This window comes from Mixophyes fleayi, chromosome 1 (assembly GCF_038048845.1).
Source record: "Mixophyes fleayi isolate aMixFle1 chromosome 1, aMixFle1.hap1, whole genome shotgun sequence".
Classification (NCBI taxonomy): domain Eukaryota; kingdom Metazoa; phylum Chordata; class Amphibia; order Anura; family Limnodynastidae; genus Mixophyes; species Mixophyes fleayi.
Genome location: NC_134402.1, coordinates 241,566,516 through 241,579,613, shown reverse-complemented (window position 1 = coordinate 241,579,613; position 13,098 = coordinate 241,566,516). Strand labels below are relative to the sequence as shown.

Here is a 13,098-nt window from a genome sequence, read left to right as displayed (position 1 = left end):
GTGACATTGTAGTGAAGAAGACAATGATAACAAAGAAGAACTTTTTAGAAAAAGGGTGATTGATTAATGGAACAGCTTTTCGGAAGGCATGTGCCAAACATTGCTGCTGTTGAGTCTTAAAGAATTTTTTTTAAAAACAAAACACTGCCCTCACCCTCACACCAAAAATAAAATAAATACACATAAACAAATGGACATGTAGATTTTTTTTCTGCTATCAATTTCTATGTAATGTTCTGCATTGAACTGTCTTACCATTTATTTTCTAGTTTACATGAGGTTGAATTCGTAAACGTGAATACTATATTAAGTATCTAAAATACTGGAGTGCCGTTTTTGACATATGGTGATAGGCAGCTTGGCTAAGCAGTACAAGTGCAGAATGACAAGTAGATAGCGAGCTCTTTTTCCTGACACAGGAACTCTCAGGTATCCCTCTGCTGATCTTTGATATTGCTAGTATTTGCACAAGTGAAAATGTTTGTAGGGACACCTGTCAGTACATGTATATGTAAAACATTTACATTTGTAGAATGTAAATTAATTATATCTATGAAGTTTTCACTTCTATGCAAACACCATTCTGTCTCGCCCAACTCTGTTGTGTGATAATGCTTCAGGAAATTATATCACTTAGCCTTGTCTCTGGGTGATGTCATCCAGGACCCTGATTAAAGAGGGAATATTACTGACCGTATTGACAACATTTACTAGAATGCATAAGTGTTTTTACCTGAAAATGTCTTCTGTTGGTGCAGCCAGTTCAGCGCTATTTTTAAATTAGGGACACCAGATAATTGTTAGAAAATATTCAATTATCTGAGTTTGGTGTATTTTTCCCTAAACCACTGCACACTAGCAGGGACACACACACCAAACCCAGACATTTGCAGCGATTCTAATAACTATCTGGTGTCGCTGAATTAAATAGAGTGCTTAACCTTACTTTGTTACTTACACCAAAGTATTGCAATGGACTGTCAAAGCAAAGAGCATAGTACAAAATATGCAAGCTAGTGATTGAGTTATAATGCATGATATAATTGCAGGTATTAAAAAAAATACCTGCAACTCTGTGAAATCTGTTTTCCACCACAATTGCTTAAGTAAGTAAAGTCCCCTTTGACATTAGCAAGTGTTTTTCTGTTATAACTGCACTACCATGCTGCATCAGGTACAGAGGATAATTCTGTTAAGGGGGTGTAGGAGACTAACAGAAGTACACATGCTAATTTAACTAGCCTTATCCTAGACATTGGCAGAAGACTACTTGGACCCACAGCCCTTAGAGTTGGGAGGAGGTAAAAGCAATTATTCTTTTAGGTTTACTCTCCTAGGGACTATAGCAACTTCCAAATCAATCAGGGCATGATTTGAATTTACTGTAAGCCAACCATAAGGTGGGGAAGTTGCAATGCTGAAAAATATAAGATTTAAGGAGGGCCAAAACATTAGACTGGGTGGTTTATTTCCATGTTAGAACATATACAGTTAATGACTTGGTATGCTGAAGTACATATCTGGGTTCCATATAGAGGAGAAATTAAAAATATAAGGTTTGGGTAAAACAATTCGATTAACCTTGCCAAGTAATGTTCGAAGAAGATGGGACCATTGTCCAATTTTGGTTTGAAATCCAAGGAGAATTGGCTATAAATTAAGGTGCTCATATTCTTCAGAAGAAGAATATGAGCACCTTAATTTATAGCCAGTCGTCTTCTGCACTGGATATAACTGATTTATCTCATTTAGCATATAATTCAAACAGTCGTAGATGGCAATATAGGAAAGAGCATGATAACAGAAAGACGGAGCAAAGTTTTTTTCATAGTAACGTCAATACAGAAGCCATCTACATGGCACCTACTAAGGGTTTGATTGCTATAACAAATAATGCCATAGCCTGTGGGCAGCCCTGTCAAATGACCAAAACCCTGGGGAGCAAGCTGATAACTGCGACATTCCTAGAGAATTGGATTTCAGTACAATAAAGCTAGGTGGCCATAATAAAACTCAGTCTGTGCTATACTGATATTTTTCAGCATATATAATACCCATCAGAACTATATATTGTCATAATCTTCAACTGGATGGGTCTTTATGTATAATGTAAAAAAAAACACCTCCCCTTCCTAAACATATTATAGTCTTCCAAATCCAATAGCCAGTTATGAAATTCATCCAGTGCAGTCTCCGTTATACCCACCATATCATAATTCTATTTTAACAATTCATTCTAGTTCACCTATTTTGTTTGGAAGACTCCTAGCATTTGTTATCAACCATTTGATATTTCTGCTTTCACTTTATACACCACATCTTTTCTAACCCCTCTTGCCATTTCTCCCATTTTTCACTTGAATAAGTCCTGTTTCCTGTTTCCACCATCTTGCACACTGCTTATTTCTGCATCCCCCCACTGCCCCAGTTTAAAATCTCTAGCAGAATTGCTAATCACTTTCTTTTCCAGCCCAGCTGCCCCATCCCCATTGAGCTACATGCCCTCACTGACAGATAACTCCGCCTCCCCCCGTTTCTCCAAGTAACTTCATCCAACACTGACTTCTCAGCCAGTTTATCTCTCTAAGCTCCTGCTATCTTTCAGGTGTAGCAGGTGGCACAGATAGTATTTCAGAAAATACTAGCTTGGAGGTCCTTGTTTTAAGTGGGTAGCCAAAGTCTCTAAAATTGATTTTTGAGAACCTTCCATCTACCTGTAGATGGTAGGTCCTAGCCCCACCAGATAATTTATTACATTATGCCGAATCCAGGGAACTGGGAGACCTCAATCTTTCTTGACATTCACAGTCCTGGCAAAAGATTACCCTATCTGTCATCCTAATAATTAAATTCTCTATTGCCAGCACCTGTTTGCTCTTTACTACACTCCTTTTCCCATCCTAAGTCATTCGATCGGTTGCTAGTGGAAGTATATTGGTGCAACAAAGCACTTTCTGAACTGACATGCCCAATAGCAGTCAATTTGACTTTGGTTGTATGGGATCAGGACCAATCTCCCGATCACTCTTCTCTCTACACAGTCTTCTAATAATAACCTTGTTACCTACATCAAGGTTCCACTCTCTATCACCCCTTCTACACTGGTGCCAATCTGTGCCTGCTCAGCAAGCCTCAAACGCCTCTTCATGTTGTCAATGTGCCTCAGTGTTTCCAGTTGCTTCTTTGGATGCAAAATCTGGGCTTCTAGATGAACTACTTGCTTAAATCATGCACAGCATTATGCACCCTGGAACAGTTGTTCCAGAAGTTCATACGTAGCACAAAATGCATACTGAGTGGTATTCTTAATAATGGAACAGACTCTGGCCTTGCATGCCTACCTCCTTGCAATAAACTGTACACTTAGAAGAAAATACTGTTTTATACAGAAAAATGAAGAATTTAGTTTGGTTTTACATGTAAGATATAGTCTCAGAAACAAGTTGAAGTGGATGTTACTTATATTCTCATCCTCCAATGTAGGTAAAGTGTATTTTTGGTCTTTTTAAGTAACTCAAATGAAAGAAAAGTGCTCTTTGTACTGCGCAATTAACCACTTAATATTATTTGGTGATGCATGAGTGGATCAAATTTGCGTCAGTGACATCCCATACATTGCCTACCGATGAAAGTGCATGTAGCACATAAAGGCATTTGTTACAGTCTTTGCCGGAAAAACTTTCATATTAAGCTTGCACAAGCAACCGTGCAGAACTTGTCACAGACATCGTTTTCAGCTTTATAAATGAATATAACAAACAGATCATTCCAACAATAGATGGTTGTTTTTGCTATCTGAATTTCCATATAGGTATACTGCTACTTTTTGACTTCCTTGCTACCTGGCCTCACTTCACTCGGAGGGACACAACACCTGGAGATCTCACCCCACAGTATTTTCTGTGGGGTGAGATCATTTTTTTACCTTATTGTTACAAACAGCAACATTGGTAATTGGAGGGATTGATTTCTTCCACTCACCCTTAATTATCCTATCTTCTAATGATCTCGGATTTCACGAGTGACTGATATTTCTATAATTTAGCGAGCTAACTCAGTTTGTATTACCATTAATATGAGTTTATATATTCCTTAAACGGCTAAATTTGATCAAATATGTGAATGTATTATCTGCAAAAAGTAATCATTTTATATGTTCATTTAACTAGTATTATTGTGTAATAAATACTATAGTTTTCATTTTAATGTTTGGCAATACTATTATTAATTAGTTTATAGTCAATTTCTCAGTGCAGTCCTTTTTCCTCATATAATGTCCCATACATATAACACTATATTAGGATTATCAATAAATTGTGTGGTGTTTCCCAAATTCTCTTTGTTAGAGTTTGGTCCGGGGTCCTCTCTGTCACCAAAATTTTCATGTAGCGGTAATTTAATGTTTGCAAATTGGAGGGCAGTAGTTCCTCAGATTCAAAAGTCAATTTATAAATCTCAACGTTCCTTGGTGTTATTAGATGTTTTCCTGGTGGAAGGGCATTCATCCTTCAGACAATATCTATTAAAAGACTGTAGTCCCTTTGAAGTTTTTTGTTTTTACTTTCTCTATATTTTCCTCCTACAGTTATTCACCTATTCGGGACTTCGTTTTATCTCATGTGCAGTAGTAGTACATAGCTATGTTCCTAGCCATATGTGTGGAGCCACTGAGAGCCTAGGATTCCAAGGATATTCAAGTTCCATTGTGTTTTTGTTTTTTCACACCTATTTTCAAACTTATGTAACCTGCGCTAAAGCTATTTTTCTTGAAGGTTCGAAGGCACAGCATGCTGCATTGTGACAGTGGAATCACTAATTTCTTACAGGGAACCAGCATTGACAATTTATTTGAAAGTTATGGTGTCTTTGCATATCCTCGCCTTATCCTGAAACACCCATCTGACACTGCCCTAAGGGCAAAGTAGCTAATGAAATTGTTCTTTACAACAGTGAACATAAATTAAACTGGGCAGGGCTGGAACAACCAGTAGTCCGAGCCCTGAACTTTAATAACAGCACAGAATATTCATATGTCAGCAAGACTGATGAGAAGCTAGGCTGTAGCCAATCTGAGCATCTAACTCTTCCTGTCAAACTGATAGAGGAAGACTGTGGTATATGGCTGGATGATGAAAAGTGGATTGATCCAACTTGGTTATATCAATGATTTGATTCAGCTCGGTTTGCAACATTGTTTCATGGAGTAAATGGTTCATATATTCAGCTATTAGACCCCACATGGCTGGCTCCAGCACAGTACACATTCTGACCCTTTCCTTCTTTATACATTTTGAGAACCTGGAAAAATACATTATAACTTTGATAGTAAATAAAAATCTCATATTAATATTTGGTTTATCTAAGGCCGCACAATCACTTCTGGGGTAAATGTATCAAACTGCGTTTCGGCGATTTAAAATCACCGCAAATCACCATATGTATTAACTAGCAATTTTGACTTTCCTAAATTCAATCACTGGCGATTTGTGTCGATTTTAAAACACCTATCTCTCCCATTTTAAAGTCAAACTCGCAGGAAATTAAAATCAAACTCGCCCGAGTTTGAATTCAAAATCTTCAGATACAACACGCTGCTTTCTATGGCTGAGATTGCTAAACACATCACTATTACACTGCAGGCAATGTTAATATAACAGGAGGCACAATGGAACTTTAAATAAACCATCTTTTTGTTGTAGAGGGGCAAAAATGATTATGAATTTTCTTACTGTGGACAATTTATTTTAATAATAAGTTAGTGGTCCAAATGTAATTATAGATAAAATATAAGTGTTTGTTTTTTTTTGTTTTTTATAACAGTGGCTTACTATTTACTAACAGTAAGCCACTGTTATAAAAAAAAAAAACACATTTGTTCTGTAATTACATTTGGGCCACTAATTTATTATTGAAATAAATTGTCCCTCATAAGAAAATTCATAATCATTTTTGCCCCTCTACAACAAAAAAGATGGTATATTCCTCCTGTTATAGTAACATTGCCTTGCAGTGTAACAGTGATGTATTTGCCAATCTTGCCTATAGAAAGCAGCGTGTTGTATGGGTGAGTTGCAAACTCACAGCTTCATACATTTGGCAATTTGTATAGCTAGAGTTGCAAAAAATCAGGACTGCGATTTGTAGCGATTTTGAAAATGGTGATTTTGAAATAAACACATCTCCGGCGATGTTATGGTTAATAAATCGCCAATTTTAAACTCGCCTTAGAAAATCGCTGGAAATTCAGAGTCGCAGCTTGATACATTTACCCCCTGAAGTGATGGGGTTTATCACAGCAGCTACGTCAGATTGAACTGATCATGCTGCATCTTTAAGCATTTGCATGAAGGGCAATGGTAGTGACGGGACTTGGACAGGAGAGTGTGGTATAATAGGGAATGGCTATATGGTGAAGAAGAAATGTAAGTAACTGATTATGGTGCTGTGGAAGACTGAATTTAACTGAGAATGCTGTTTATGTGGATGTAATTGTAAATGCTGTTAACTGCGTGTATATGCAGTACCACAATCCATTACATGTAACCAGAATGAATTTTGTGGAGGTAAAGTGTTTGGCGCAGTCTATTAGGTAGTTGGTGAGTCTAATAGTTGTATTGTATGGCTAATGTGGCTCTTTTTGGCATGCATTGTGTACAGTTTTTCATTGGATGCCTTTAGTGCATGTTACACAATTTAGATTTGCTATCCTTAAAATACATTATGAGTTGTAACTCCTTAGCAACATTCAGCAAGGTATTTACATATCCAAATAATTAATCTTCTAGAGATATAGATTAAAAAAGATGTATAGATTTACCAACACCTGCTTTAAAGTCATAGGTTTTTGAGTAGGGTTCTATAAAAGATGTGTACATTTGTACATGTTCATGGATTTATTAACCACAGGAAATCACAGTTACACTCTTTATCAAGTCCAAGGTAACCGAGTATGTTGTGTTCCTGGATCCTCTGGATCACAATAGATCTCCCTCCTCTCCAATATCACTGTGAAACCTTTTTTTATGAGGCTAAGCATGATCAATATAAAAATTGAAATAGCGAACATTTGTAACCATGTTTTAAAAATAGAAACTGCAACATTGTATTTTGATTAGTTTCACATTTGCATATTTCAAATAACTTTAAGTCTATCAAAAAGTAATTGTTAATTAATCAAGGTCCCCTTCAACTAAGAGGTAGGGACAGGTAAGTAAAGAGAATGTGTTTCATGGTGCATTTCAGTCTTCTGTGCTGCAGCTTTGGTTGATAGTAGTAGTACTTAGTCTATACAAAGATTATGTGGTAACATTTGTTTAACCTAAAAGTGCATAGAACCTTGCCTTTTAATTACTCTTCACCTGAATTTGTAACAGTAGAGTAAAGCATATTAAAATTTCTTACCCTCTTCAGAGTTAAAGAGCTGCATGAAGTGCTTCTTCTCTTTCCTTTAAGAATGTAAATGTTGCTATTGCAGTTTACACCATATATTCATAGCTAGGGTAGGATAGCTTAGAGGACAAAAGAAAGACTTTTAAGAATCTGTTTTGATCAGTTTAAAATAGGTAACATGGTATTGTTCTGAGCAATAAGTTTGAATGGAAATGTTCATTTTTGTAATTCAATGATCTGGAGATCCAAAACTAGGGACCAATAGAAATGCAAGGAATTGTTACATTTTTAGTATATTTTATTTATATACAATAGCACCAGCATGGTCTAGTGGAGATTACAAGCAATGTCCCAATCACAGGCTCTCACACACTTGGGTGAATGTCATAGGAAGCTATTTAATCTACTAGACAGAGAAGAAACTAGATCGCTCAGAGGATACCCACATGAACATGGGGAGAACATACTCTACATGCAGAACCCATGTCCCCAGTTCTGCAAGGTAGCAATAGTAACTAGCGGGCCACCATGTTGCCCATAGTTACATGGTCCTAGGAAATACTAAGTAACTCTCTGTCATTTGCCAGTTATGTGCCAACTAAGCAGCATTGCTTTCAATAACTGACAACACATAATAACTGCACTGACATATTCTAGATAAAGAAACAAATAGATGTTCCATACACCTAAAATGATAATATCATCATGGACAGTGGTCAAGACTATCCCTCGCAGAGAATTATATAGCAAATTGAAAATTTGTGTAATTGCATACCCCACAGAGTGCATAGTGGCATATATACATATATATATACCGGTAATTGAATTCAAATAATCTGAAAAAGCATACACAAAAACAACAAGTAATTCAAGGACCTGTTTGTGTAAAAGATTTATTAGTCACAGCTGGTGAAACACAAATTGTGGCAAGAGGTTACAGGGTTGCCTAACATCTTGTTTTCACTATGTCTACTTTGTATGCATTCACTGATTTTGTGCCATACATATTAGGTTTGTACCTATGTTCTGCAGAGTATTTAGTTGAATAGTTAGGGCAATAAACTACAGATGCAGCTGTTTACTACTGAATAAATGGTGCAGCACAACACCAGGTTCGGACACATTAGCTCCTCACACTCACATAAGTATAAATGATTATGGTTCAGCTTCAAGTAGGAAACATGATTAGCAGGCTTTGTGATAAGTGTGGATTATAATGGATAACTGAAAAAAAACAACCTGCTACATTTGTATATATGTTAAAATTCTCCCTAACCTTTTCCACTTTTCCAATGAGATTGTTACATAGAAATATACACACTATAATGCTTAAATAATTAACAGGTAAAAGGAAAAAAGGAACATAACTAATAGTAAAAATGAAATTTTAAACTCTATCAACTGCAATTTTATACCTTAAAGAGTAACTTCACTCATGAATTATTTTGTATATTTAAATTGGTCCCTGCGCACATTATTGGGACTAGAGGTCACAACATAGGAAAATGGCAGATTTAGAACTTCTATTTAGCTGCCCAGGAGAGTTTATAAAGCTTTACCTAATGCCACCTCTCTAACACTATTGTTCATGATTGGCTGAAAATGTAATCAGTTTTACGTAAACCAATGATACTAGGCCTATCTAGATTTTTCAAATCCAATTCCTGGATACACCATGGTAGCATAGAAAGCAAAGAATGTTTAATTTGTATTTGTGTGCTTTATTTACACAAGCAATGCTGCTTGCAATGGGCATACTTGTCTACTCTACCAAAATGTCCTGGAGGCTCAAGAATTTTGGGGAGATTTCCTGGAAGAACAAGCCCTCTCCCTGATCCCATGATGGGCATTGCTTAATGATATGATCTGCGTAGTTAAGTTCTGCCCATGTTGCGCAATGCCACGAATCGTGACCGGAGCTACTATGAATCAATGATGTCTTTATGGACACCCTCTCCCACCAGGGGCAGGCTGGGCTGGGGGCCAGGGGGGCATCTGCCATAGAGTGCTATCTTGGGCTGGGTCACCTGCATTTTTTTGTCCTTTAAAATAGGCTGCTGTGTTGAGTCTTTCCCCCCGGGCTGAACTTTGCCAGCCCTCCCCTGTCTCCCACATTTGCCAGCTGACCCCTCCTGGAGGGGAGACAGCAAAAGTTGGCAAGTATGGCCATGGGTGGACTACATTACTTTCTTGAGAAATACAGTACAGACAATCAAATCAGAATCATATTAAATAAGAGGAGATATTGGACAGTCAGTGGTATGGAAGAAGCTGGACTTATAGAAAATGTGTTATAAACATTATGATTATAATTAACCACAGGTTAAAGTGGACTTAATTACCCACAAGGAAAGTGACTTTTCTCTGGTCTCAGACTGTTAAGGACCAAATACTGGTTACTTATTTGGAAATTTCTGCATGAAAAATTTTAACCTTCTACTATGGTAATTATGTTCCCCTTTTAGTTATATAAATGTGTAGCTAGTTCCAGTGATCTTATAAGTTGTAGCAGATAGTTATGTAATTTGTTACACAGTGGAGACACAAATAAATTATGGAGTGAACTCTATGCAGGCCATGGGCAGAGGAAACAGAGAGATTAATGGGTGTAATTAAAGCTGTAAATGAATACTTAGGGCCTATAAATAGTATCATGCCTAAGTCCTGGTGGAGTGCAGGTGACCATATTTTTTTACTTCAATCATGTGAATGATAGTATACCCTCAAGCCACTATCTGTGTTCAGTGTATTGGTTGATGGTCTGTGGAAGAACAGGGGTCATCACTATCAGGAACCTGGCAGGTGTTTGCATTCTCGCTGATATTCTGTTGACCAGATCGTAACCACTCAGTGCAGGCTGCAATGCTGAAATGAGAGAGAAAATTATATGAATTGTAAATCCAACAAAATTACATCACATCAGTAATTAACAATTAAAATCTTCTTAAGAGATATTTCTCGCAGGACAGTTTGAGGAACCTCCATGCATACTACATTTCTGGGTGTGCCATTTACAAGAATCAACATTTTCAATTGCCTCATCTGTCTGTCTCTATGTACTCAGTAATTAGGCTCCTTCATTTGGGTGTATAGCTTATTTTGGAGTTGTTCGATGAATGCAAAATAGCATTTGAAGATAAAGCACACGTACACATGGTAAATAACTCATGCAGGCATTGTTCATATATACATTTAGGAGCTCATTTAGGCGTAGACACATATGCACCTTTGGGGTATGTACAAAAAGATGCATGCAAGACAAGGCGTATTACTTACATCTGATGTACCAGTACCAGTGTTGCATATTTGTGAATAGTTAATTCAGCAGTCTCACACATCCATTGTCAATCCCTTTAAAAATTAAATTAGAAGCCTCTTTCTTGCAGCAATCTGTGTGGAAATGACAAGTAATGTGAATAGATGGCCACAACTTGATATAATATAGCAGCAATGGTAATGTTTTCACTGCTGTCTGCTGGAGGGGTAAATATCCAAATCACCATTGAGAAACAACTAGATAGTGTGGCTGATAGTGATCATCATCATTTTGTGTATTTGCACCAGCCCTCCATTACCCACAAGATATGCTTAAGTCGCAATTACGTGAACACACCCTTGCTGTCAGAGGTACACCTAGGCTTTTTTTTAGGGGGAGGGGGGGTGATTTAGCATAATTACACCCCTCCTACACTCTCGGTTGGTCGGTTCCAGTTAGCCCTGTCCCTGCTTCACTTTGATCAGCTTTCTCAGCCACAATCGCCCCCCTCTGGATCTGCCACTGGCCTATGCTTACCAGCTCCTTCTTTCCCCATAATGCCCCTCCAGTCTTAATGAGCCGTAAGTCAAAGATAAGAAAAATCTTGAAACGGACGTATATGTATATTTTTGTGCATATGAAAATACAGACCTTATACAAAATACCCAGACATATATCCAACTCTAAATGAGCCCCTTAATGTGAGATAGTATTCTCTTGCTTTATACCAATAAAGCGCTACGGAATTTGCTAGCGCTGTATAAATAAATATTGATGATGATGTTGATGATGATAACAATGTCTTCTTATAACACAATACATTTTGGTGGTAGATGGTTTCAGTATAGTTTAGATATTTTATTTTCCTTTTTTTTTACATTTGGATCATATCCACTTCTATGCGATTTAATATATAAAATAAAGAGTATATCACACGGTTTGCTTAAAAACATACATCCTCCTGTTTGAAAAACAGATGCTTAATTACCTCTTTTATGCCACCATGTCGCATAGTAGGCGTTGGCAAATACAATGAGAATGGGCCTTGGAGGGGGGGGGGGTATCGGCACTGGGCCCCATAGTGGATGAACAACCAATGTACCCATGGTAGGTCTACCACTGCTGTGACATCAGTGGCCCCGCCCCTGTGCATGAATCAACCTATCCACACTAGCACTGGCATGAAATATGATTCATTGCTATGTTTGAGTGCTTTAGTGATTATTTGTATTTTCTCTTTGGTGACATTTCCCATAGGGTAGTGTCACATATGAGCTTTTTCTAATATGTTTTCTCCTCCAGGTAAACGCAGGACTGTTTTAAAGACAAATGGAAATGATTAATGAAAGATGGCCACAATATAAAATAGCTGCAATGCAAAATCCTGTGTAAGAGAATCAATTGATAACAGACTAGATTAACTTGTGCCAAAATGACAAGGAAGTATTGCAACACAGAGGTTTTATTTTGTATCTTTGCAGAAATTGTACAGACTAATATAAAAGTGTTACTAAGTGGCTGATTTATTAAAGAACAAACATCCTGTTAAAAACAAAAAACATATGTTAAGGCTTGTATTTGCTTCTCCTTATATTTGATGTGGATTACCTAAGCTTTTGCAAGGGGAAGCAAATTTATCTTGATAAATATCCATCTCAAAATGATATTAACAAAATTATTATTTTTTTTCAGTCTAGGGGGTAAATGTATTAAGCTCCGGGTTCTTGAACACCCGCAAGTTCGGCGTCTTCGGCGTTTAAATTTAAAGCGGCGCTGCCTTGTAAAGGGAAACTTCCCTTTACAAGGCAGCGCCACTTTAAATTTAAACGCCGAAGACGCCGAACTTGCGGGTGATGAAGAACCCGGAGCTTAATACATTTACCCCCAGATCTCTTTGAAATGAATACGACATTTGACCTCCCATATGAACCCAGAAGATAAATATTGAGTTGTGGGAAAAATAGAAATATAACTATTAAATATATATGTTTAGTATGTTCTTTTCCTTGTATTAATCACAATGTCATTGTACATGGACTTTTATGGACCTTTATGTTATAATGTATTTTTTAGTATTGAATCACTCTGTATTTTAAGAGTAATGGTCCATTATAGAGACTCAGACATATGCAAATGTCTCTCAAATACCTACCTAATGGGAATAATGCTGACAAATCCAAGGATACTGAATATAATGAAACAGAATCCACTATACCAGTTTAGCGTGGCTTGATAGAGCTTATTGAATCCTGCGGAAGCACTTACTGATACAATTTCTATTGCCAACTGAAGTGCAACAAACACTTTGCCTAAAAAGAGATATCAAAAGCATTAATTACATAGCTTCATTTACACAATAACCATGAACAAACTAGCAGAACTAAATCATACCTCCCAACTTTTGAATTAATAAAAGTGGGACACATAGTGTGTGCCACTGCAGCATAAAAAGG

The 13,098-nt window shown here is 37.1% G+C and overlaps 1 protein-coding gene across 2 annotated transcripts in view; it reads right to left on the bottom strand.

Moving 5' to 3' along the window:
* Nucleotides 1-8,265: 8,265 nt before the first annotated feature.
* Nucleotides 8,266-13,098, bottom strand: part of LOC142152151 (solute carrier family 46 member 2-like) — a 30,145-nt gene continuing 25,312 nt past the window's right edge. For both annotated transcript variants that reach the window (XM_075208480.1, XM_075208489.1), the window contains 2 exons: nucleotides 12,798-12,954; nucleotides 8,266-10,254 (listed from right to left, as the gene is read on the bottom strand). In XM_075208480.1, coding sequence (XP_075064581.1) covers nucleotides 10,131-10,254; nucleotides 12,798-12,954 — 281 coding nt within the window. In that variant the 3' untranslated portion in view covers nucleotides 8,266-10,130. The remainder of the gene's footprint in view (nucleotides 10,255-12,797; nucleotides 12,955-13,098) is intronic.